The sequence below is a fragment of the Labrus bergylta genome, chromosome 13 (assembly GCF_963930695.1).
Source record: "Labrus bergylta chromosome 13, fLabBer1.1, whole genome shotgun sequence".
Classification (NCBI taxonomy): domain Eukaryota; kingdom Metazoa; phylum Chordata; class Actinopteri; order Labriformes; family Labridae; genus Labrus; species Labrus bergylta.
The window spans coordinates 8507333-8534762 of NC_089207.1; the positions used below are offsets into that span (position 1 = coordinate 8507333).

Sequence of the window (27430 nt, forward strand, 5' to 3'; positions counted from 1 at the left end):
TATTTTTTTAGTATCTATTTTTTTTAATCTATTTTTTTAGTATCTTTTTTTTAGTATCTATTTTTCTGTATCTATTTTTTTAGTATCTATTTTTTTAATCTATTTTTTTAGTATCTATTTTTTTTTGTACATTCTTAATTTTTTTTTTAATTTAAATTGTACTGTGTTCACTTTTTGTCTGCAATCTTTGCTCTTTGCTGCTGTAACACTGTCAATTTCCCCATTGTGGGATAAATAAAGGATTATCTTATCTTATCTTATCTTAAAGTATGTTGTTTCATCTCAATGTATGCAACAGCTACTTCAGGCCATAGACTGTATGGTTCTGACCAAGCAATCTAATTGGCCAAGAGGGATTCTGTCTAATATCTAGTAGGGTACAACCTACAGTCTATGGCAGGGATGAGCAACTTTGGTCACAGCCAGGGCCACATTAATTTAATTCTCACTGCCAGGGGGCCAAATTGTAGTATACAAAAACGATTACAGTCAATTTTGTCTCCAATTTAACTCAACATATACCAGTGATCAAATATTATTATGGACATACTTCTGGTTTTCATGATTTCATGGCAGATTTAGTCATGTTTTCTTTCTGTTCCCAATTAATTGATGTGTAAAAATTGACCTGAGGGCCACATTGAGGGTTGATGGGGGCCGCATATGGCCCCCGGGCCGCCAGTTGCCCACCCCTGGTCTATGGGTACAACATACAGCATTTTTTCACAATAACAATAGCATATGTATCAATCCGCCTAGACATAATGAATACAGTCAATTAATATTACACCACAAGGTGTTTGTCTTTATTATCTAAATTAAATTTAAATATTATTATTATATATGTCTGTTTTTGGGTTCTTTTCTGTGAATTGTTTTTAGTATTTTGCATTTGTTTAGTTCTTGCTGTTGTTAATGTGGTTGGTTTGCTTTAGTTTGCTTTGTTCTTGTTTGTCAAAGCACTTTGTAAACCTGTGTTTTTAAAAGTTGTTATATAAATAAATAAAGGTACAAATAGCCTAAAAGTACAGCTCTAATGCAAAGTAGCTGCATGTTAGATATAGACCATTATCTGTAAATATACAGTCTGTTAAGACATAAACAAAGTAACACGACTGCAGATGATTGGTTTGTTTGGCAACACTCAAGTTTCAGTTATTTGGAATTGTGCTGCCTTCAAGTGCTCCTCGGATATGTCGTATTTACCGTATAGTACTAGTAGCCTTAATAAGCACTCCAACCTCCGAAGTCGTGATTACCAGTGGGAAATTTTGATGGTACCTCAGTTGTGAGGTTTGCGGTACGTTTCAGGGCAGCAAAAATGGCAGAAAACTTATAAACATGCTTACAGTATAGCCCACTGAGACGACATAAAAAGGGACAACACAGACAACTTTAGGCTATGCTAAGCCTAAAGTTAGAAATAAAGACAGCTAGCTAAGGAAATATTTGTTAATTATAATGTTATTTTAGCTTGTAAATTAATTAAGATGTCAACTAGGATACATCTGATGTGCATTCCATGTTTTTCATTCTTCTGCTGAAGCACAAAAGAGCTGTAGTCTCTACTACTTGCTATAGGGAAGTACATTATTTCCAAAGAGCACTTGAATGCAGCATTCGTTGCCTGCTGGCAGTCTGGGGGAGCACACAACAATAATCTGATGTTACTTTTTACTATATTGTATAACTGTTGGATAATATTGTTTTCCATAATGTAGTGTTGTACTGAAGATCAGCACAACTGTGATCTAGATGAAGTGCTGATATTCACACCTCATCATCGAGTGTGAAATATTCTATCCATAAGATATATACTAAATTTAGAAAAAATGAAATCAGATATGGAAAGAGAAATTCTGATAGGAAGTGATACAATCTCAAATAAACAATGCCACAGGGCTAAAGAGAAGCTCAGTGTTAAAATTTACATAATCCAAGCTTTTATTGTTATCTTGCAATCAATATATTCATTAATTTAAGGGCTTTAGATAATCGGAGCCAAAACCAACTAGGCCGTGATATTATTTGTAACAGCATTGCTTGTTTATTAAAAACATATAATCACTACTTGTAACTCAGGGCTTGTTTACATTTTCAACTATTGACCTGCAGGAGGCATAAGACAAAGATCTGATAGTACCAACATAAGAGGGTGAGCAACATTCATAAACATATTGTGTTCAATTTAAGGGAGAAAAAACACTGAAGTCATAAATGTTATGTTGTGAGTGAGTCTGTTATCTGAAACTGAAGTTGTCTTTGTAATATTATAGGTAGCTTCACACATTAAACTGAAACAGAGCTGTCAGTGGTCAAGTGTAATTGATAACAGAACATCCCATCCGTTATAGACTTTCAATTTAAAACACTTTAAACACTTACTGAAACTCGTCGCTGTTTTAGACTTTATCCCAAGCAGAGTTGCCATAAATCGATCATGTGATATTTTTGAAGCCTTTAAGTTATGTTTGTTAACATCGCCAAATACAAACGTTAAACTCTTTCACTCTTTATGATATATTTAGTTTAGGCTTGTTGAATAAAGAAGTCGATAAGTTGGGAAATATTCATTTTCGGACACAGTCAGTCTGGATTTCAAATTAAAGGTCTAGTAAGAAAAGTTAAAGTCGACTGAAAATGTATGGATGTTGATTTCTTTAGGATATTTTCTCATAAAAATGTTTGCTAAAAGATATATCTGTATGGATTTATTTATTTTTCAGAAAGAAAGACATCTCGTCTCCCCTAAAGTGTAATGTCTCTGTTTATATTACATTACTGTTTTTATTGAAGTGTAAAATAAGTAGGCTCAAATTAAATGTTGTGACTGGTTGAGACTGTGACAGGCATGATGGTAAATGTTTCTTCTCACAAATACAGCATGGAAAGGCATAATCTGAAAAAAAAAAAAAATCTAAAATGTATTTGAAAAGAATAACATTTTAAATGTGAGCCATGTTTCACTTTACTTTTTACACTGTATCATTGTAATGCACATCATTCATTATATTAGTTGGTTCACACTGATAGTTCCCGTAACACCTTCTACATAAACAATTTTATCTTGAAAATTGTGTCACTGGCAAACCGGAATATGAAGTGTTGTTCGTGTTGCTTCTGAGAACTGTGTCAAACATCTTCGCTATCGACTGCTACCGGATGGTTTCCTCCTATTTGCACGGAAGTGATGATGTTTTCAACAAGCTTCATTATGTAAATTGCATTGCACAATCTCTAACGCCTGGTCGAGTGTCATGTGTCTTTTATGGTGAAACCCCATCTATCAGACAGGATCATTTACATAGTGCTGCCCTTTTGGTATCTTTTAAGGCCTAATAATCCATGTTTGTGTTAAGTACAAACTTATGGGAAGCAACAAATTAGCTACTTCCTACTGCTTTCATAAATCTCACTTAGTAAATCTCTTCACAAAATGTTTTTAGACTGCTACATTTATGAATCTTAATGCACATATGGGAAGTCAAAGAGCTAAAGAAAGGGCGTGTGGGTGCGTGCGCATGTCAATCCCTTGCAGCGACTATTCATCTAAAGCTGTCCTCTTTCTGAGCGTTTCGCAGAAAAGGGCTGTCTTTATTTGGAAATCACATGAAAATAATGTGCCATTGTGCCAGCCAGTAATTTGTCTTTACCCCGGGAGCACTCTGGGATTAATATTGCAATGCTTTATGCATGATATTGTCTGTTACTGCCTTCACTTTCCCCCTCAATAGTCTCCAGGGCTTGTCTTTCACAGTAGCCCACGCCCGTGCATAGGATGAAGTAAATGTTGATTATGCAATCAACTTTCAGAGCGGACACAGGCAAAATCCAAAACAATATGGATTCCAAGAAACTGCCGAAAATACCCAAAAAGACGAGCATTATCACCATATATATATATAATATATAATATATATATATATTGCATTCTTAAACACACATCGTAATGTAGTGAATATTTTTCCTCGCATTCCTGCCTCTCTCTCTCCAGGCAGAGCAAGCATGCGCATGAGACGCACAGCTTTTGGCCTAATTTGGATATGGTAATGAAGCGGCTCCCGGACAGCCAATGGGAAGCGAGTGTTCTCGCACGTGGTAAGTGAAAGACCCGCTCGGGAGGCGGGGCTAAACTCAGGGGCTTTGATTAAAACCAGTGGCGAAGACACAGCGCATTCAGTGTAGGGAGAAGGCAGGGACTACACTATGAGGGGGAACTTTGTTACTATGAAAACTTAAAGCAAAAAATATTGTAAAAAAAAAAAAAAATATATATATATATATACATATATATATATCAAAATCCCTCGTAAATCAATAACCTGCCCCCTTTAGGGTGTGAGGTTTTTTAGTTTAGCTCGCCCCGGAAAAGGGCTTCAACACTCACTATTCTTACACTTTTTTTTTTTTGAAAGAATGTGTGAGACAGACAGTTAGCAAAGCTAAGCTAAGCTAGCTGAGAGAGAGAGAGAAGAGAGAGAGAGAGGGAGAGAGAGAGAGAGAGGTGATACAAGCGGCAGGAAGAACAAAAGATTTTTTTTTGTTTTTTTTTTTGCGTTTTGACCGGTTGTTACTGACACCCAAGTCCATGCAGAACGTGTCATTACCATCACAATGCCCGTTTTACTTTTTCTGATAGACACGTCCGCTTCAATGAACCAGCGCACCCACCTGGGCACTACCTATCTGGACATAGCAAAAGGCGCTGTTGAGACTTTTATGAAGGTACTGTAAACCCAAGTCGTTTTGACGTCATTGTGTGCTGTTTGCAACAACAGAAAAAGAAAAGCTCGGCTGTCAAAACCTTGAATGATCATGATTCTCTCCGCAGCTCAGAGGGAGAGATCCGGCGAGCCGAGGGGACCGGTACATGTTGGTAAATTTTGAAGACGTTCCGTTCGGGATAAAGGTAGAGTTTTTTTGTTTTTAGTTTTCGGGGGGTCATGTCCAGCTTTGCATTGACTTGTCTCCCCGCACACCCTCCCCTCCTCCTCCCCCCCCCTTTCCACATCGCTCCACCACGTTGTGATCAAATTGTATAGAGGAAAAAATCTTCCAGGAGGAGCTTTTCATACCCCTTTTAAAACATGGCCGACATTTTGTTTCAGTGTGAGCAGCAAGGAACTCTGGGTGTTATTTATACAGCGAGGGTGATATGAGAGAGGGAGGGGAGGGGGGGAGGAGGGTGTAAGGGGGGGGGGGGGGAGGCTAGGTTACTTTAGTTGTTTAGAAAATAAAATAGTCACTTTTAGTTTTGACTGTGTAATTTCCTCTCTGGGTAGTAACGGGGTCAAGTGATTGGCTGCAGCAGAGCTGAGAGGAAGCACCCCCCCCCCCCCCCATGTCTGTGTTTATCATCAAGCTTTTACAAGTTAACTTCTGCAGAGTTTGTCAGGTGGTCACAACAGTTTTTTTTGGGGGGGGGGGGGCACTTCTACATCTTTTTTAAATTTTATTATTATTATTATTTTTTGATGTGTTACCATTAATGACATGTTTTGTGTCTTGTTTTTTTTTTTTTTTTTGCTTCTCCCAAAAAACAAAAAAAAAAACAAAAGGCTGGATGGAAAGAGAGCCACGCCACGTTCATGACAGAGCTGAGGAACCTCCAAGCAACCGGACTCACAACTATCGGCCAGTCCTTGAGGACCGCTTTTGATTTACTCAATCTCAATAGATTAGTGACTGGGATAGACAACTATGGACAGGTATGTAGCACTGACTAGGCAGAGAGGAAATAAGGTTTTATAAAGCGTTATGACAAAGTTGATATATAGCCGCTGCCCCCCCCCCCCACAGACCCCCCCTTCACCCACTCCCAACTCCCCTATCCCCTATCCCCAGTCTTACAAGCATCAACCACCTGCATACAGTGACCCCACACACTTTCATGACACAAACACAACTGCAGCAAATAATGAAGACAAGAGAAATAACTTTTTTTTTTCACTTTAGTAACTTTTATTGATTTCACCATTTGATCTGGTGGTGATTTTAAGTTTGCTTAAAATACTTAAAATGGGCTCTAAATTAGGGTAAGCTTCACGCTAATATTCTTTTAGATGCAAAAAAAAGTTAAAATATTTAATTAGCTTAAGCCCCAAAGTGCGCAGTATATCTTATTTTGAAGGGTTTCTTTATAGGGAAAACAGTTGATGCAGTTTGCATTTAGTTGTTGTTTTATTTGCTACACCTAGCTAAGAGGCTGAAACGAATGCACTGTAATACAAAATATCTGTTGTGAGTCCTGTCTCTACGAGGGTCATGATGCTTACTTTTAGTGAACCAGTTTTAGGTACTGGTTGTTAGAACTGGAGATAGTCGAGTAGACGTGCTGTGATGTTTTATTGCCTTTTTTTTTCCCAAGAGGCTTTTTTGACATTTAAAATTCCCTCACTGATGTAAATGGTGTGGACAAAAAAATTTGAAACCCGTTGAAGAGATGCAAATCGATGTGAGTCAGCGCCTCTTGGCAAACGTAACAACTCAAACCAAACATTACAAATGTTATGAAGGGATGATTAAATGCCCGGCTGCTGTTTATGAGTGCACTACTGTTTGCGAGGGAAACTTTAAAAACAGTAAAAGAGCTACCTTCTTGTTCAGATTTGAGATAAAGCGCTGCTGCCTGCTGCGCCTTGTTGAGCAGATTCTTAGGCTTCTTTTAAAAAGTTTTTTTTTTTTTTTTTTGCAAAGATGCTTAAATTGAGACAAATCTGTTAAAAGTTCTGCAACTGGGATCCTTTTTCTGTTCAAGTCAGGAGCAAACAGAGATTTTTCTTACAAGAAAGTCCTTGAATTATTTAAATATTCTTTACCCTAGATTAAGAATCTTTGTATGTACATAACAAGGCTCGTCAGAAAGTGCACTTTAGTCCACAAACCCTAGATGCGACTTCTGTGTTCTGGCACAAATCAGTTGTAAGTTGTAAAACTCAAAACCAGTCTCTCCTGGAGCGGAGCTGCAGAGTCCATCCACAGCTGGAAACCTGCATTCTCATAACTTTTAATTGTGGCTGAATACGGAAAAAAAAAAGAAAATCTTCGTCGAGCCCACAACGTCTGTAACTAATTCGGTATGACTGGAACACCTCCAAAAAGTGCCGCCTAATGACATCACCAGTTGAAGTCTCTGGTCAAATTTCCACTTAGGGGAGGTAGTTGCTGAAAGAGAAGCTGTGGGAGACTGTGTGTACAGTTTGAAATACGGATTTATCTGCAACAGATGATAAAACCTTCTCTCATCATGTTATTACTAAAGACTGGACAGTTTTGCCCTGACTTCTTGTTAGGAAGAAAATAACATCAGAAACTCAGGGGGAGTATCTACATCTACAAATAGGATTGCCTTCACTGTGGAAATACATGGCAAACAGAATATTATTAAAGGAGCCCTTAAAGTCGACTGCAAGATAAATCCTTAGATTGTTGTTGACGTAGAATCTGGACGCCGGTTTTCCAGCGTTGAGGTAAGTCTGGAGGATGGGAGTAATAGTGGATGAAATTCCTGAGTAACAAAGGGGAAATCCCCACAATCCACATCATACATCCTGTATATACATACAGCATTCATGATGAGTGTCAAGACGCTCGAGGGGAGTTTGAATGTCAAATGCCGACCATGCTGTCAAGCTGGCAGTAGTGATATGGACTCAGAAGGCGCAAACAGCACTGTGCCGAGGCCAAGGTTAGGTTACTCCGTCCTGCAGCGGTCGCCACTGACCTCTAATGACAGGCTGATTGAACTGTATTTTTAAATTAATGACCCGTTCTCTCCTCTCGGGCCCATTCAGAGCTTAAACAAGGTCAGTCTCAGAATAGGGGACGCGCTCCCCTCTATACTTAACTTGGCTTTGACATCACAGCCAGTGTTGTAATTACAAGCAACGAGTGTATTTAGCCTCTCAAAGTAAGTGTTAAAAGAGGGGTACTAAGTATTTAACGTATTATGAATTAATCTGACCTTATTTTGATAAAGCGCTAATCTCTCAGGCGTTATAATATCCAAAAGTAATGAGTTATTTGTTGTTAAACAGCTCGTGTCGAATAACTTAAGCTCACAATCTGCGAACCATCATATTCATTTGATAAAATGCATTTTCACATTTAAGAAGCCAAAGCATTCATAGCAATAGTCAAAATAGTTTTTAGCTGATTAATTGACCTACTGAGTACTTCAGAGGCGCGTCCCGTCTTTTAAGTGTTTCCTTTTAAAAAAAAATTGTTTCATTTTGACCTTTTTATGAAGCTTAACTTTGCTGTGAACGGGCATTTCATGAAAGTGCTGCAGCTGAAAATGTGTTTATTTATCAGCAGATATTGTGTTAAACACCTTTTCATATTGGGGGAACCTCTTGTCTTCTATCACATATATAAAAAGCAGGACATCAGGTGCAGATGTTTCGTGATAAACCTCCTATCCTCTCAAGTCGGACAGACAAAACATGATCAGGTGGGGCTCTTATTACCTGCAGGTTAATGTGAGACAACCTTCAGCAGCGCTCTGATGACTCCAGACACTTTCTGTCTGTGTTTTCTCCGTTAGTTAGCGTCAGCAGCCGTAAATCAAAGCTGAACCAAAGTGATGCTGTGGCTTTTGATCGGCTTCCTTTGTATTTGAAGTGTCCCGTATAATAAGTCAGCATCGTCTGCTGCTCCCCCACCACCACCACCTTTGGTTCATAAAGAAAAGTCAACTTTGATTTCTTTTCGTCCCTGTGCTCTTGAATGCTAAGACGTTCAGTAGGGCAGAGAGGGAGAGACGAAAAGGGGAGGGGGGGGTAATATTGCCCTGGAGTGCTGCTTGCTACAGTAACAAAGAACCCTCCAGGTTGCCATGCATCTGAGATGACTCTCCCCTGGGAGATGAAGAGGAGCATGATGGAGGCAGAGAGCGAGAGAGAGAGAGGCAGCGGGTAATCCCAACACTGATCACAGTTTCATTAAGAGAGCAGTGAAAGGGCAGAGGAGGGAGAGGACAGGGGAGGACGAGAGAGAGGAAATGATATGACCGCTGATGTTCGGCTGTAGGTTAACTTGTCAGCAGGGTGATGAACAGGACTTTAATGGATCTCCATCAGTCTGGGGGGATGTCAGCTGACCGGTGATCTTACTCTTCAGCTGCTTAGTTGACCGATCTTCTTGTCAGTTACAAATCATTTAAGCTACAGTTGTTTTAATAACACGTTTATTTGCCACGTTTGGTCTGTATCATGATGTACAATTTGCAATAACATAAAAAAATAGGTAAATTCTACATATTTTTATTATTAAGCACCTGTCATGCAAACATGAAGCTCAAAGTGCTCCATAGAATAGGATTAAAACAGCCCAGACAACATCAATTAAATAAATTACAACAATGTTACAGAAATAAGTCCAAGTAAATAAACATTTCTCCACATTTGATAGATGGAAATGTTTTGACACTTGACTCAAAAATGATCTTAACTCAACAGCTTGACTTCAGACAGAATAAGACCCTGCTTAATTTTCTCGATAGCACCCTTAACACAAGATTAATGCTGCTTCATTTCCAAAGATGAATGTCAAAAAATGAAGCAATCCTCCGTATTTGAGTAAGTTAAATGTTAGGGGGTTTTTTTGGGCATTTTTGCAAATTATAACTGATTGATTAAAAAATAAGTATATCATGTAATTTCTGTAGCCAGAGTAGAGATTTTTATTTGCCTTTTTTCCCCGTGGAAATAGAACTGTACATGTACTTGAAAAATGTTTTTGACTTAAATGGACAAATATCCTGGAGCTGATCTTGGAGCTGAAGTAGCTGCTGCTCTGATCATCAGTGATGAACTGATGTAATATCCCAAAGTCTAATTTTAATAGCTGTATTTGTCATGAGGGGGCCGTGGAGAAAAAAAAAAAAGACAAACGGCTGATTGCATAGCAACAGTAACCGCTAAGTGAGCTGATGTGACACGGATGAAATCATCACTCGTCTGGCAAGTTTAGTCCTCGCTGTCGACTCATTAGCATGCTAAGAAAGCGCTCGATATCGTGAAAGGGATTTTGGGGAGTGAAAGAAAAACAACAACATTCAGGTTGTCATGGGTACCTACAGCAGAGTGGATCCTGGTAGTTTTACTAGTCTTGTTGACTTTGGTCTGTTTGTGAAAGTGGACAGATCCATCATTCAGCACAAACCGCAGCCTACAGGTCAGGTCCACTCTGAGCGGGGGCCGCATCCATTAATAATCACGCCGCTGCCAGGAACAGGACGGTGTTTATGAAGAGTGTGCGACTGCAGCGAGGTTCCGCCGTGCTCAATATCTTGCTGACATGACATGTCGGCCCATGTCGAGGTTTTACTCTGTTAACCCACCAAGTTATTCTTCGGCCTCCGTGGAGATCCCTCAGGGAAGAGGCACGGTGATAAATGTGCTGCTCCACTTTCATTTTTTATCAGTGTGCAGGGCTGCTGTCATGAATACTGTGGGGTCTAGGAGGGAAAAGTCGTTTTCTCAGGTAATGCACTGTGCCCGTATACTGCAGAGGCACACAGGTCTCGGATGTGAAGACGTAGTCGTTCTGCACTGAAGACTTGACTCTCACTGTTTCTTTTCATAACTCTCTTGAGTAAATGTTCTCTTGTTCACATTCCTGCTGACTTCAAATAGATCCCCCGTTTGTTATCGCTACTATGAAACATTATCTGCGCTCATTTATGCCTCAGAAGTGCTATAAATATACAGCTGCTTTATTCAGTCATGAGTTTTGCTCTTGGCTTCTTTGAATAACTTTTTAGTTGAACACATACGGTAGCTCTCGTCTTCAATTTCAGGACAAACTTCCTAAAAAATGCAAATCCGCCAAAACTCTCAGTTCTTATAAATCAAGGCCTCCGACTCGTTTGTTTACAGCTGTGCTTAATTAAGTATTTTACTTTTATAACACTGAATCTTTTACATTTAATAACACTCTGATGGTATTTAAGCCTTTCTTTGACCTTCTTTATTTTATCTGAGCTTTTTATCGGCTTGTTTTAATAACATCTGATCATGTCTTTCCTTCCCCCCTCGGCCATGACGCTTTAATGTTGTTGAAACGTGCTTTATAATTATTCAATTATCCAATTAATCTGGAGCATGTTTTTCCCCCCTCTCTGTTTATCAGGGAAGGAATCCCTTCTTCCTCGAACCCGCCATCATTATCGCCATCTGTGACGGCAACAAGTTGACCAGCAGCGGTGGAGTTCAAGACGAGGTCAGCCAAACACTTACAGAGGCGAAAAAAAAGAAAAGGGGGTCTCTGCCAGTCAGGGGAGGGGGCTTCCTGATTGGCTGGATGACGGCTCAGCTGCCTGTTTGATCACACAAACATGAACACAATGAACGAGCATCTTTTACTTTGTCAAATTGTCCTTTATCTCTCACTATAGAGGCTTCACATATTTATCTTTTAAATGTTTAATTCTTGAAGTTTAACCGATGAAAGCAAAGCAGCCTCACCATTTTACCTAACTTTAAATCTTATTCCAAGATTATTTTCTTAGAAGTGGAATAACGACTGAAATGCTCGTCAGTTTAAGCTTTTAGATTTATTTCATGATTAGGGTCGCAGCTAACAAAAGATATGATTGATGATCGTGTTGATCATTAACTGCCAGTGGATCGCAAAGCAGCCTTCAACATGAGCAAAGCCAAAGATGAGACATTGTCACCTCCTTTTTGATTCCAACAATCAAGAACCAAAGTATAAAGATTTGCTTCATTAAAAGTCAAAGCAAACAAGCGAATATAAACTTTTTCTAAAGTTACTGAAGTGGCTCTTAGAATTGTTTCTGTCACAGTTTTTTTTAAACTGATGTATCGTTATCGCTTTGTCTTTAAATTGTCAGAAATGGGTGTTATAAGGCCTACCTGAACTTCTCGTAACTTGTCATATTTGTCATCAATGTGAAACATTTGCAACGTTCAGAGGACATGTTTTCAATAGAGTGGAGACTTCTGTGGCTCGGGAAGCGAAAAACTTGATGAGGTCAAGTGTGTTCAATTAAATCCTCAATTCTTCAGCCACAATGAATCAGGAGCACTAAAACTTTTAATAGTTTGGCTTAGGGTGTCAGCCTAATTTTTTTTCTCCAGTCAATTCTTGTGCTTTATTAACTGCATTAATTCTGATAACTGTAATCTTAGCCTCGTTTGGGAAATATCAGTCAAATCGAATGCAATAAAAAAACGTAATTTTAGCACAACATTTCTTGATTTCCCTGTAGAATCTCTAATATAAGTTGCACAGGTATATAGGAAGTCTGTTTTTTTGGGTGGTTGCCTCGAGGGACAAAGGTTACAGGTGTCATCCTGGGTGGTGATTCCCATTGTGTTCAGCAGAGTCCACAAATCTGCAGTTGTGTAGCCCTTTCTAGTACCTGTAGCTGATTGCTCCATGTGGAGTTTTCAGTCCTGCTAGCTACAGGTACGCTGGTTGAGCTCTTAGCCTGCGGTAAGGTTGATGGTTGTGAAGTATGGACCACCAGCAAGCTTACAATACTCAATGAATGGAGGCATGATGAGTTATGAAGGTGATGGTAGCTGCACTTACAGTCATGACGAAGCTCCAAATCGATAATTGTGCCATGAAAATATCTCTCAGCATTTTATATCGGTCCCATTGTTGTTAAAAGTGCATCTCAGGGTCACTGGTAGCCTAGTGGTTAGTGCGTGCGCCTCATGTACAGAGGTTGTAGTCCTCCATGCGGATGGCCTGAGTTCCAACCTGGCTTGTGGCTACTTTCCTGCAGGTCATTCCCCACTCTCTCACTCCCCTGTTTCTGATACTATCCACTGACCTTTCTATAAGCAAAGGCATAAAAAAGCCACATAAACGCTAATACAAAAAGAAAGAGAATGTGTTTGTGGATAATATAATGAATTAGATGCCTGAAAAACAAAGCACTTCATTAGTTTCCCATCCTGCTCATTGATTTTTTGGTTTTGGTTTAAAACAACCAGTGACGTTAAAATAAACACTTCTTCAGTATTAGGAATATAACAAACTGTCTGCAAACATATTTATATCGTCTCTTGGTTAAAGTACGAGTCATCATTTAGGCAAACACTCTCAAGTTATCTGTCGTTCATTTTGTCGTCAATACTCAGTCCTCTTGTTTTTCTCTCCTCCACGCTGCAGCTCCATCTGCCTCTGACCACTCCACTGCCGGGTAGCGAGCTGACCAAGGAGCCCTTCCGCTGGGATCAGCGTCTGTTCTCTCTGGTGCTGCGTATCCCCGGCAACGCTTCGGTGGAGCCCGAGCCCCTCGGTGGTGTCCCGCCAGACGATTCTCCAATCACCCCCATGTGTGAGGTCACTGGAGGTAGGCGGAAAAACCCAGCCGGTGGTTGGTTTATTTATGATGCATGTTTAGAAAAAAAAAAAAAGAGACTTCCTGATTTTCAACATAAAGGTCAGTTTACTCACTATGAGGGGAACTACTTAGCCTATCAAGAAGAGTCACAGCGCTGTCTCCTCTAACTCAGAAGGACCAAATATCAGGTTTATCTTGAGTAAGAGTGACTTACATATCTATTTAAAAACAATATTAAACATGGGGAATGGAGTTTGAAAGATGAGGGAGTTTAACAGGCAGGAAAGGTTTAATAGAGTTGTTATAAAGTTGCATTATGGGAATTGTAGGATTAAGTGTTTTGTTTTTAGTGCTTGACCCATAGGATCGTTCAGCCTCTGCTACACCCACCATTTATTTTTTCACTGTCTTTCAAATCTCTCGACTTCATTTATAAAAAAATATATATATATATTAGTCTCCCATCACACTTCAAAGCAGTCAGATCCCATCATGAAATGTAAATTGATAATCCAATGAGATGGTGATGGCAAACAAAGGCTGTTTTCACATATATACACTCCTGAAAAATATCTAGATCATTTCAGAGAGACTGCTCCGGATATTCTCCTGTCTGTCCACATATGCTCCTCACAGCTGGAGACTATCCCTGTCAGGGAAAAAAACACAGAGGGGGCATTTAGAAGCCTTTGTAAATATGTATTTTCGTCCTTTCTTATAAATATAAAGTCAGAGATATATGTATATAATGTAGCCTGCATGAGACACTGAATTAAAAACTCTAAAGTTATACTAATAATTTTTAAAGCAATATCAACAGCTGGTTAAAATGAAAACATCACAGATACACAAAACACTTTAATCATATCTTTGTGCTTTGTTGTGGTTTACAGTGCACCATTATTGTTTTCTGCAGACATTTTCTTGTAAGTGAATTTCATTATAACCTTATTTTGGAGAGCCATAATAGTCAAACTCCTCCTGGGAGCCACACAAGCCTAATTTCTCCAGCAGAGCCTGCCGGAACATGCCGGGACCAGCTCAAAGTATTTATAACGCTCTATCAAAATAGATGTTTGTTAAATGCATTCTGTAGCAACAGCTGCTGAATCATCGCTGTCAATACAAAGACAGAGGGAGAATAATGTGCTTGTTTTAAAGGAGAAATTTAGATGGAGAGAGAGAGAGAGAGAGAGAGAGAGAGCCTTGGCAGCTCTTTCTGTTTCCAGTGAGGGACACCCCCCACCCCCCCCCCCCCACCCCCCCGGGCGCTGTCTCAGCACCGCCTTGCTCAACATTCAGAGTTGACTTGTGTTTGCAGGTTTTGCTAGTTGGAGCGAAACGACCCAGTGTAAACACACAATAGTTTTAACCAGCGAGCACGTCTGCTGGAGCTGCTCTGGAGAGGTGGAGTGCTTTGTTCAAGTGCACTTCAGGAGTTATGGTAGATTAAGGATGGAAAGCCCAGATTGTCCCACCAGGATCAGGAAGATTTTCCACACTAACATAAACTCGTATAAGAATACTGTCAAGCCAATGATTATTGATCAGTACTTCCCTGTTCAGTTGTTAAAAAGCCAAAAAAAAAAAAAGGCAGTGGCTTTACTTCCTGTTTTAAAGGAAAACACCCAGAGATTTCAGATACCATGTTCTGTTTTTAACTAAAACTGGTTTAGCACATGCACTACTGAACATTTCGAGAGAAGTTCATCACAGTGTTCTTCTGAAATCTTCCCGAGTTGCTGTGTCACATACAGTATGTCCCTCACACAGAAGGTTTCCCTGTCAGATGGGTGGGGGTGGGGGTGGGGGGTGTCTCAGAAAGCAAGAAAGAAGAAGCAATAAGTGTTAACCCATCCACATTTATTTATTTTTATGAGAGAGAGAGAGAGAGAGAAGGAAGAAGCTGAGGAAATCCATATCGGTGGACTAAACAACCCTCTAAACAGTTTTCTGGCCTCTCATGCACAGGGAGAACATGCATTCTAATGATCTTTACCTTAAAGAAAATAAAAACTGTCATAAAATATGTGACGGCGGGGTGCGCCGGTAGCATTTGGGTTAGTACATGCATCTCATGTACAGAGGCTGTAGTCCTCTAAACTGGCGGCCTGGGTTCAAATCCGACCTGTGGCTTTTTTCCCACATGTCATTTCCTGCTCTCAATAAATAAATGTGGATGGGTTAACACTTATTGCTGACATTTTGCTACCTTTTTAAAGCTACTCTACACAAACAGCCCACTGATGCTGTTTGTTACCGTTAGACAACGATTGACCTGAAATCAGGGCTTCTTTTCAGCCCCAAAACAGAAGTCACTAGTTGCAGCCATTATTGATGTGTAGGTCACTGTTCTGGAAAAGAAAAATACTCGTGTATATTTTTTAAAGCTCTTAAATGATGGTATAAGTTCGGCGCATTGGCTGGTGTACTCAGCGATACCCAAGGCCACTTTTTAGGCAGCATTTCTGTGACTAGTATCGGTTTGTGAATAATTCTTACATCTACTGGAAGTGGACCTTTATCCCTCCTGTTCCCCGTCCTCATGCCGCCTGGTTGTGGAAGCAGCCGGCAGGAGGAACAGACTAGAATGATGCTGATAGCAGGTTAAGATTAACAGAGAAAGAGAGCGAGAGAGAGAGAGAGAGAGAGAAAGAGAGAGAGACGAGCACACCAAAGCTCTGTGTCAGTGGTGCTGAATGCAGATCATGACACAGCTCCATTGTCAGTAACAGTCTACAGTACATGCTGCCTGTCCATTACTGCTGATGGCAGACCTGACACAAAGCCACAGCCTATTGAAATGAGTGAGTGAATGGGTGCACAACAAGGTCATTAGAGGTCAAGTTGGAAGCAGTAACGGGACAGACGGCTGAGTCAGATAACATGAATCAGTAGTAGTTTCTGAAGACGGCGTGTCTTATTCATGATCTTTAATCATGAGACCTTCACTTTTCTGTGACAAAATCAGATACAGAGCTTTAGAGCTTCATTACATGCAAATGTACCTGCTGTGACTTCCTGTAAAATCTAGTCAGGACTGATGCGGCCCCATTAATATGAGTGCCGTTGAGTGGAGAGCACTTTAAATGCTCTGTACCTGTAGGGAGGAACGACACCATTTTAAATTCAACTACTCTAAATTCACACACTTTCATGTTGTTTTCAGGATCAGTTAAAAGAATCCTCTCTCAGGTTTGAGTTCTGAAAGCGGGCACCATTTTCAGTCTGATTTTGTCGGGGGTATAAAATTGGATTTGTCAGGCTTTGAATCATGAATCTTTCAACTTTATTTATGAGAAGAGCAATAAACAAAATTAAAATATCTGGGCTCGATCTTGGCCCACTTCAGTCACTCCTTATCGACTTTAATTTAGCATCAAATTGATTCATATGAGATTCAGGGGCCATGATTAGGGCTGAGTCCTCATCTTGGCTCTGTTTTGTGCATGTATTTCCCCCAGTTTCTCTCCCGGCATATTTCCTGTCACTACATAGCCATCCTTTCCAAATAAAAGGCCAAAACATATAAAAAATTGTCCAAGATAAATGTCTAAGTAGGAAACTGAATTTCTTTTGACACAGAAGCAGGTAGAATTCATGCAAATCAGCACAGTGCTAGGTTTGACCGATAAAGGCGTTAAAGTCATGAGTTTGCATTCGCCCCAGATAAATATGTCTGCAGATATGAAGAGGTGATTACAACAGTCTTGAGGTATGTGCATGTAATGCAACTGGTATCAGTAGTATGTAGAATATACAGAGGTGGGGAGAGAGTGAGAGAGAGAGAGGGAGAGAGAGCACATATTTGTTTCATTAGCAGCCTGTGAATTGGGTCAGATTTACCATGGTGTGTTCATTGTCAGGTGTGTCTAAAATAAAGAATCAACCATGCCCGCCTGTAAAAGGAGGAACTCACCTAAAGAAATGTGGTAAAAAATAATCTGTCTTTCAAAATGTAGTGTTCCTTCTTTTCCTCCATTTTCTACGATATAACTTCGAGGACATTCATGATTTCTGTTACAGAAAGCTGCGCTCATTAACATTGTCCACTGTGTTTTAACTATGGCTAATGTTCCCTGTGTTTACTGTAATTATTGTGGAAGTGTTCACTCATTGTGACCGAGGGAAAAGAGAGGAGTCATCCGTCCGTGCCGTTCTCACAGCTGCGTGGAGACTTTGAGTCGGCTCAAACGCTCTCTCTTTTGTTTTATGGCTCGTTTAAGGTGTAATTCAGCTCTTAGTGTGTTCCAGCAGAAGCAGGCAGCTGTCCTGATAAACTCACTGAACACAACCTGCCCCGCTCCACACACACACACACACACACACACACACACACACACACACACACACACACACACAGAGAGGCAAAGTTAGAATCTGGTGAAGATATTTGAGATTTCAGCAGTTTAAGAGCCACATATTTCCCTCAGGTGTTTCCAGATAAATAAATAAAAAGATTTTATTGTTTCCACTTGTTCCTCAAGTGAACAGAAATGTGATTTCAAATGAATGATGCGGTTCCTCTCGGTTTGATGAAGTCACAATAAGAGGTTCCATGTGTTGTTTATCCAGCTTGTTCCACTGCCCCCTAGTGGTTAAAAACTGAATGACAGCAGCTAGATAGATAGGAAGGGATGGGAAGGGATTCAGCTTTTATAAGAAGTTAAAAATAAATTCCTCCTTCAGTAATGTTTATTTAACTAAATTCTTAGGTGTATGTTGTCATGACGTTGTGTTTTTTTGTTTGTGTTTTGCAGGTCGTTCCTACAGTGTCTTTTCCCAGCGTATGTTGAATCAGTGTCTGGAGTCTCTGGTGCAGAAAATCCAAAGTGGAGTGGTTATAAACTTTGAGAAAACGGGGCCTGACCCTCCTCCTTTAGAAGGTAAGAGACACCTCTGTTTGTCCTCATGAAATGTATTCCCGACTCTTATTTCTCTAAGACCTTTTTATTGATGGCTGCTGCGCTGCATCTGTCTGATTAGAAGAGATTCTCTTCGCTTTCTCCCACTCACTGTTCTTTTCTAATCCTCTTTTTTTTCCGCTTCTCTTGTTCATAAACGGCTGGTGTGATGTCGCTGTTTGAACCCCCACCTTCGTATTTAAACTGCCCACACACTGTTTCAGTTACCATGTTGTTGTTTTTCATACCGTACCAAACAGACCTCTTGTGTGTAAGTGCACTGGAATCAGTTTGGCTGTGTTGTTTCTGTCCGTGCAGATGCTCCTCCTGAGGCGTTGAAGTCTGGTCCACAGCCGTGGCATTGTTGTCACAAGCTGATCTACGTACGACCCAATCCTAAAACCGGTGTCCCCATCGGTCACTGGCCTGTCCCAGAGGCCTTCTGGCCGGACCAGAACTCCCCCACGCTGGTAAGAAACCCTTTAGGAGTCTCGGTGCAGGTAGTCTGCAAGAAAGCTTTTGTATGGAAACATGTTGCATTTCTATCTTTTGACCTGGAGCTCACACTTTTATTCACGACCCAGAGCAGAATAATCCTCAAGTTGTACAAAAGATTATCTCTAGATTGATTCATTCAAATTAAAAAGGCCAAGCAGTTCCCACTTCAATTTCTGAGCGAGAAGGAAGTAGTGGAAATAATAAAACTGAATTTTGTGGAGCACACATTGCACAGTGTAATAAACGAAGGAACAGTTTTTACAGGATGAAGCACAAGGGACGATGTGTTCTTTTTTCAGACACATCTTTTTTGAACATTTCAGTTGTTTTAATAACTTCTTTAGACAAAGTGTGTGTAGTCGGGAAATGTGCATGGATGAATCATGCATCACGTCGGTCTGTGGTCCTTTTTGTACTCACAAAGACAACAAACAATAAAACTTTAAAAGCTCATGCTGCTCATTAGAAGTCCCTCTTTAAACTCTGAAGGCATTTTTTTTCTTGCATATCTTCCATTAGGCTAGAACTTTATTCTGATAGTATTTTCCGAAACAGTTCTACTGTGGCTCCATCAATATTCAATGATATATCTCCCCTGACACTCATCGTGGAGACCATCAAGTCAGATGAACAAGACACTTAATTAACTTGTTGATGATTATTCAGGGAATCAAGAAAGCGAAAGTCTTCTTCTTATTAGTGTGGTTTCACACTTAGGACGCGGGCCCCGGATCCGAGAAACGCTTGACCCCAAAGTCCAGTTCGTTTGACAACACACACCTACCGTACTCAGGTTGGGGTACAGTGCCCGATTCCACTTGAAGAAGTGGTCTTGGGCATGAATCGTGTGTAATTCAGTACAATCTGTGGGAGACGTGAACGCAACCATGCTCACACAAGGAAGTGGACCGCTATAAGACGTCATTCTAAACATTGTCCTGTCGCTTAAAAACACGTTGTATCCACGCAGCACGGGCACATTTCATCCTCTGAGCTGCACGGTACATGTGGACGTAGAAAGAGGGTCGTTGTTTGCGTCTCAGAAATAACGAAAAAACCTCCACAGTAAGCAGGATGGACTCAGCCTGCGAGTGGTTACCTCTTCTTTCTGCTTTTTGGCGGATTTGCAAACCATCTATGTGCATACTGCCTCCTGCTGTGAACATACAGAAGTGTACTCTTATAGAACAGTGTTACTAATGTGAACTCAGACCAGCGGCGGAGGGGGGGAGCAATCGTGCTCGGGGCCATGGTACGAGACAATCGTGCCTAATGTGAAAACGCCCTAATAAATGAAAGCCTTTTGTTTTCTTGATATAATAACAGAACTTAACCTGTAGACAGGAAAGGAGCTTTGTTATCCCAGTTGCCTTATGGAAATTAATAGTTTGTGTTTTTGTGAAAGTGGAATTAAAAAAAAGAAAATCACAGTCACACATTGTTTTGTACAGAATGAATAACATCAACGTAAATACTGACACTAAAAATAGGTTTCTGTGTAGGATTAAAAGTGAAGCATCATTGACTACAGCAGTGTTTACCTCTCCTTCTGTGCCCCCTCTACAGCCCCCCCGCTCAGCCCACCCCCACGTTCGCTTCTCCTGTCTGGACGCAGAGCCGATGGTGATTGACAAGGTTCCCTTCGACAAGTACGAGCTGGAGCCCTCGCCTCTCACCCAGTACATACTGGAGAGAAAGTCCCCCCACACCTGCTGGCAGGTACGGCACCATCAGAGAACACGACAGGAAATGACTCACACACACACATTTTATATAGTTTCATATTTATAACGCTGTGATAAACATAAATGAAAATCATGTTGCAGTAAGAGACTCACGGCCACCACAGGCTGTGTCCCATTTAGCCAAATTGAAAGTCTGACAGAGATTAAATGAGGTGAAAGCAGGGTGTGCTGAAGGTGCAGTCATCTTCACAGAAATAGGTCATACTTCTCAGCAGCAGGTGTACGGGTTAGTGGACTTAAGTGATGGTCGACTAAGGCGACAGATCCCATTTACAGTCACAAAACCAGCAGCTCAACAAATCAGCAGACGCTTATCGATCCACCCAACACAAAACTCTTAACCTAGATTTCTGCAGGTCATGTATGTTCTCTGTTTGATGAAGTATTAATCACACGTTGTTGACTGGTTTTTCTCTCCGTGTGTTAGGTGTTTGTATGTAACAGTGCCAAGTACAGTGACCTGGGTCAACCCTTTGGCTATCTGAAGGCCAGCACTGCTCTGAACTGTGTCAATCTGTTTGTGATGCCCTACAACTACCCCGTACTGCTGCCACTTCTGGGTAAGACTGATGGATCCTTTTTATGTCTTGCACTCTCCGTCATGTGGCTGTTAACCCAGTTTGTTTAGAGAGAGAGAGAGAGGGGGGGGGGGGGGTGTATATAATGATATATCTGTGAAAATAATCCAAGATTGATTTTTCCCATTAGCCATTATCACATCTGTTATTATCTTGCAGCCATCATCTGCCCATTTGTGCCCTTTTCTTTGTTTTTGTGCTGTGCCTTTATTCCCTCTCAACAGTTTGACTCCTGAAAATAAACACATGTGCGAATGTGGTGAAACTATTATTATCAGTGTAGTTCATAGATTCATTCATGTGATATGTCAAATTGCTGTCTTGTACGACTTGTACTCTTTCACATCTGAGGGATGTTGTAACAAAGTCAATCCTTTTTTTCTTTTTTTTTCTCTGAACGCAGACGACTTGATCAAAGTGCACAAGTTCAAGCCGACCATCAAATGGCGGCAGTCCTTTGAGAACTACCTGAAGACCATGCCGCCATATTACATCGGGGTCCGTGCACACAGCATCTTTCTTCAGCTCCTTACATTTTATTACATTTTGAAACTTGTATGTTGATGCTGTTCTTGTCTTATTGCTGTGTTGTTGTTTTTTTTTCCTTCCACAGTCCCTGAGGAAGGCTCTGAGGATCATGGGAGCACCAAACCTGCTGGCAGACAACATGGAGTACGGTCTTAGTTACAGCGTGGTCTCCTATCTGAAGAAACTCAGCCAACAGGTACGAGGACATGTTTGTGTCTCACTGTGTTTTTTTTTTAGATTGAGTCGCCCTATTTGGGATTTTGGGATTGATTAATGTCTATGAAAAATAATTGGGGCCCAAGCTCCAACGTAGCAGAGACCCTATTGTTTTTCATTGGAAAAATAGTTTGAGCTGGGGGATTGCAAGGCGGAGAACAAGACCACATCCACCCCTTTAAAACAGGATCTCCTGGAGACTGAGCGCCTCCACTTTAAGCAGGAGAAAAGCTCCCTAAAGGAGGAGATGGAAAAACAGCGCTTCACTTTTTGTCTCGGCTGGAGAACCTGGAGAACAGCAAAGTAAAGGTCACTCTAAATGAGGCCAAGCAGCACCTGGAGATTCATCTAGTTCAGCAGCAGGAGGAAAAGTCATCCCCCCCCTTTCAGGCTGCTGAAGAAATCAAAGAGACTCTACAGGAGAAGGAGCCGCAGAAGGAGGAGGCCCAGAGCTCTGTGTGGGACCAGGTAGAAGAGCGTGAGAGCCAGATAGCAATAAAAAGAAATCCACAGCCACAGGAAGTGGTGCAGAAACTTTTCTGCTGCTGCTGAACCCTGGCTCCACGACTCTACGCTCAGGGAAACAAACTTTACACAGTTAAAGGGCAAATCTAACCCAAGCAATTACCCCCTTGAAAATTTAAATGAGGCCCAACAAAGCTGAAGTATCCGAAGAGAACTTGTACATGATTACAGGAAAGGCAGAGCAGCACTTCTACTCCTTTATAGGAGTCAGCATATTCAACTTTTGTTTGCCTGCTGACATCTCATGAACATATTTGTGCTGACATCATTGAATCACACCCAAACCTATTGTTTATGGTTTTTTTAGTCTAATATTATTGAGAGACTGAATATTAGTCATTATAATGTCATAAGTAGGTATCATTAATCATGTGTTTTAATTCTGCTCCCGTTTCCAGTCAAAGATCGAATACGACCGCCTGATCGCCACGATCGGTAAGAAGCTGCCTCCAGAAGCTGGTATGAAGGTGCGATGGCGTGGCGGGGGATTATCTCTGGCCCAGCGGAGAGACTTCATCCAGCAGCTGCAGAGTCTCACGGGGGACACACCCCTTCTTCCCCTGGAGCTCAACCCCAAAGAGTTTCAGGGCTTTCAGCTGGCTCTGCTCAACAAGGTACATCTTACCTGTTCTTCTGTTATAAGCCATGGTTATTCAGTCATGAATACAGACACTAATGAGGTGTATTTAATTGGACAGATGATGCTACTTTGTATGAGTATTTTATTTTTGAAGGTTTTATTTAGGCCTTTATTTAGAGATAGGACTGTGTATAAAGTCAGAAATCGGGGACAGAGAGAGTGGGGAATGAATGAAAAAGGAGCCCCAGGTTGGATATGAACCCGGGGCGTCCGCTCGGTGGCCCACATCCTCCAATATATGGGCACGCACACTAACCACTAGGTTACTGGCGACCCTTTTGTATGATTATTTATTACTTACTGTTTATGAGTGTAGGGACAAGCAAGAAACTAGTAGGTCAGTGCCACACAGTGCACTTATAGCCAAGCTGGTTTGCAAAGCCCGTCCCTAGATGGGCCTATAAAATGCATGCAAATCAACAACAAAAACAAAAGACACCATACTTCCTGGTTTTCCATCCTTGCGTTTATTGAAAGTGCTTATGTTTTTGTTTTTTTAAATAGTCCTTTACATCCACTCTGTCATTACCAAAGTTCTATAATAACCAGAGAACAATCGTCTCTTCTGACCTAAAGAAATCTAAACAACCCCCGTTTTTCTTCCTCATCAGAGCCTAAAACCACAGAGCTTTAGGAATCCTTACGACATCCCCCGGAGCCACCTGCTGGACCAGCTCAGCAGGATGAGGAGAAACCTGCTCAACACCAGCGTCTGTAGCCTCAGAGGGCAGGACTCAGGTAAGTCACTATGCAAGTCCATTAATGCCTCCTTGGTCATATGATATGCTCTGTTATTTCTATAAACACTCTCCCACCGCTTGGTGCTTTTCTCCGTCTCCTGTGCAGACCAACTCCACAGCGTGCCAATTGCCCAGATGGGCAACTACCAAGACTTCCTCAAAGCTGCTCCTCAGCCTCTCCGAGACGCCGACCCCGAACAGCCCAAACGCCTGCACACGTTCGGGAACCCTTTCAAACTCGACAAGAAGGTACTGACTCGTATCAAGCCTAGCAATGAAGCAGATAAAGGAAAACTGATGTCAGAAACATGTGGATTGAACGTCCTCCTCTCCTCTCTCTTAGGGCATGATGATTGACGAGGCGGATGAGTTTGTGACCGGCCCTCAGAACAAGGGGAAGAGACCTGTAGACAGCAGCAACATGACGGGTGGAGGGCCGAAGAGACGACGCTGCATGTCCCCTCTGCTGCGTCTGGGCAGGGCTTACACCCCTCCTGTGACGCCACCTGCCAGCCCTCGATCAGGTGAGAGTGGAGACGTGTGTTATTACAGTTTGTGTTTGTATATAGGGATAGTCCCACAGAGACTGACTCGCCTTACCTGCTGAGTATTTTATATTCCTACATGTATTTTTTAAATCTCTGTACCTGCAGACATTGACATGAGTGACGGAGCTCCTGAACCTGACCTGATCATAAACCACCTGAATGAGAACCACTACAGCTCAGACTCAGATGAGTCGGATCATCCCTCGGGGCCTGCAGACCACCAGGAGAACCACACATCAGCGGAGCCCCAGGACCTGGGTCTGCACGAGGACGGGGACGGGGACGGGGACAGGGAAGGGGACGAGGAGGAGAACGGAGAACTCCAGGCGGACGAGCTCCTGCCAGGCAGCGAGGGTGGAGCAGAGCTGCTGCTGCTGGAGGACCAGCCGCCTCGCTACCTGTCACCTACGGCTCTGAAGAAGCACATTCACACAGAGACGACGAAGGTCAACAACGAGCTGAGGACACTCATCACCAAGGAGATCCGAAAACCTGGCAGGCGTACGTAGACAAAGACTGTGTGTGTCTTTAACACACACTTAGTTGATTGTTTTTTTTTATTTGAAGATGCTGTGGATGGATTTTATCATCACAATAGTCATTAGTCTAACCCCAAGATATTTCCGGTTTTGTATTTTCCTGTTTTCACCAAGACGGAGGATACGGTCTTTAAAAAAACAACAACTGTTCTCTTTGTGTTTTAGACTACGAGAAGATCTTCCTCCTTCTGAAGCAGATCCAGGGCACTTTGGACACCCGGCTCATCTTCCTCCAAAATATCATCAAAGAGGCGGCCAGGTACAGAGTTTAACCCTTCGTTTGTCACATCATGACCCCGCTCTTCCATCAAAATAAGCTGAAGATTGGTTTCACTTCTAAATCCTGTAACGTCATGTGTCTTTCTTCAGGCCTTCCAATCACAATATGTCTTCAAAAAAAGAACAATTCTGTATCGTGGAGTATGAATTACTACCAGCACAAGTTTAGAACTTAGAAAATAAGAAAATCATATTATGTTAAACACTGACAGGTTTAATTCAAAGTCTAGTAAGTTTGGGGAAAAACTAAATTGAAACTGTAATATTTCCAGAATACTTGAATTAAGACTAAGACATTAGACATTTTAATTTGAGCTGATGTTTTATGTACAACATTACTAATAGAAATAGATACATTTTCACCATCTGAAATGTAACCATCCTGTTATTTGTAAAGGGCATTTCTCAGGAAGTCAGCTAAGCTCTATCGCTTGTTCAGGAGCGCTGATAGCCTAGCGGTTGTCGCGCTCCCCTCGCCTCAGCAGCTGTGGGTTCAAATGCAACCTTGACCCTCTGCTCTCTCCTCCCAACATTTCCTGTCTCTCTTCAGCTGTCCTATCAAATAAAGGCAAAAAGAGAAACGTAAATAGAACTGAATTGGTGCCAAATTCAAACCATAACTCGTCACTTTTTGTTTCAAAGGTTCAAGAAGCGTGTTCTCATCGAGCAGCTGGAAAACTTCCTGGAAGAGATCCACAACAGATCCCTTAACCTGAACCACGTGGACACGCTCTGAGACCGGCTCATTCCCGAACTGAACTTAACTGATAACGAACCCGACAACTCTCCACATCCTTCTAAATCCCCTCTTCCTCTCTTTCACCGGGACCCACGCGGAGACGGGACAAGACGACATCCAGCCCTTCAAACGATCATCTCTTTAGAGGATTCTCTGATTTATCTCAACCTGACTGAAGGTCTGGTTGGTTTGCACACAGGATGAACTAAAGACATTCTGACTCTGGGTGATGCAGGATGAAGAAGCTGCTGCAGGTGAAGCGTTGGATGTTTGTGAACTCATCCTGAGGCGTTCCCCTTCAGTATCCTCCTCCCCTGAGTCGATCTTGTTCTTTTTTTTTTTTTTTTTTAAAGAGTCAAATGTAATCGGTGGATAAACTACAGAGGAGTGTAGGACTTGTCATGTTACAATTACGATGATGTTATGTCCTGACAGTGTGGGGAAAGGGTTCAGGGTTGTGTGTCAGCCAACTCAGGGTCAAACAGGATCCAACGGAAATTCTCATGAAACACTTTCCTTCTCTCATGCCTTTTCCACTTTTCCCTCCTCTGATGTGATTCTACGTTTCTGCGGTTTTGTTCCGTGGGAGGATGAGAGTCTGTCGTTCTTTTTTTAAAATCTACTTTCTACACTCCACTAACAGAAGCACTCCACTGCTGTTAAAAATAAAAGGTATGACTTAGCTCAAGTATTAAATTTGTCAACTTGTGGTTAACCTACCAAACTGACGATTAATATTATTGAGTAGAACTTAAGAATATATTAAACACGTTGTCCTTCTGGGATACGAGCTGATTCATAGTTAATATTCTGTGTTTTTTTCAGAGCAAGCTGTACCAGTTAAAAATCATACGAATGATGCGACATCATAGGTTACAAATGTTGAAATACAAGAGGGAAGCGCTCAGGAACTCGCACCAATGGATTAGAATCAGCAATAACATTGGAGACACTTTTACCCCGGGTTTTTATGCTAATTTTGGCCGGAAAAAAATGCTCAAATGAAAACAGAAATTGTTGTCCCCTGAAGCGTGATGACCAGAGGTCTCAGATGCCAGCTTGTCCCAACGTGCTGGTCGCTGCCAAATAACTCAACCCACTCCCCCCCCCTCTAACCCCCCCATCCCCCCAATCCCTCCGCCATGAATCTCAAACCAACCTCTTGTCACTTAACCGTGAATGCACTTGTGTAAATTTGAGAATGTTTATTTAATGTAATTTAAACGAAAAACTACCTTTTTGGTTCTGGAAGTTTTTGTTCTTTCTTCCAACACTATATATTTTTTTGTCAGATCTGTTCAATTTTTCTTCTCAAATATACACAAACGACCAGAATTAAGGCGTAGAGGTCAAGAGTTGATTTCAGATTCAGAGGGCAGCCCTCTTCTGTTCCCTCCCTCCTCGGACAGGGACCAAAATCTGCCATACTTGTCTTTGTTTGTGAAGAGGCCGCTACCAAAAGAGTATTTTGAATACACTGTAAAGATGTAAATAACCCTAGAGTACTATTTAAAGAGAATGTTCAGTGGAAAATGGCCTTTTTGTAAGTATTTCCATGAATAAAGTTTCTATTTTACACTGTGAAGGGCCATGTAAATAAAGTGTTCTGTAAAGATGTGACTCTTTG

General features: G+C 41.4%; 1 protein-coding gene across 1 annotated transcript; it reads left to right on the top strand.

Annotated features, from left to right (window-relative positions):
• The first annotated feature begins 4176 nt into the window (after positions 1–4176).
• On the top strand, positions 4177–27423 carry ints6 (integrator complex subunit 6). Its single transcript, XM_020657066.3, has 18 exons — positions 4177–4725; positions 4832–4909; positions 5559–5708; positions 11134–11223; positions 13150–13333; positions 18085–18210; positions 18547–18698; positions 20293–20445; positions 20899–21031; positions 21453–21547; positions 21663–21773; positions 22717–22932; positions 23570–23696; positions 23805–23947; positions 24042–24222; positions 24352–24747; positions 24951–25044; positions 25707–27423. The coding sequence occupies exons 1-18, from the start codon at positions 4615–4617 to the stop codon at positions 25798–25800; spliced, it is 2634 nt and encodes an 877-aa protein (XP_020512722.3). The 5' UTR covers positions 4177–4614; the 3' UTR covers positions 25801–27423.
• The last annotated feature ends 7 nt before the right edge of the window (positions 27424–27430 follow it).

What these genes read in the sequence shown, in the direction of transcription:
- ints6 (XM_020657066.3), top strand. Translation starts at nt 4,615, where the DNA reads ATGCCCGTTTTACTTTTTCTGATAGACACGTCCGCTTCAATGAACCAG. An exon ending in TGCCGCCATATTACATCGGG is followed by an intron (nt 21,548 to 21,662) that starts GTCCGTGCACAC and finishes TTCCTTCCACAG; the next exon opens with TCCCTGAGGAAGGCTCTGAG. An exon ending in ATCATCAAAGAGGCGGCCAG is followed by an intron (nt 25,045 to 25,706) that starts GTACAGAGTTTA and finishes TTTGTTTCAAAG; the next exon opens with GTTCAAGAAGCGTGTTCTCA.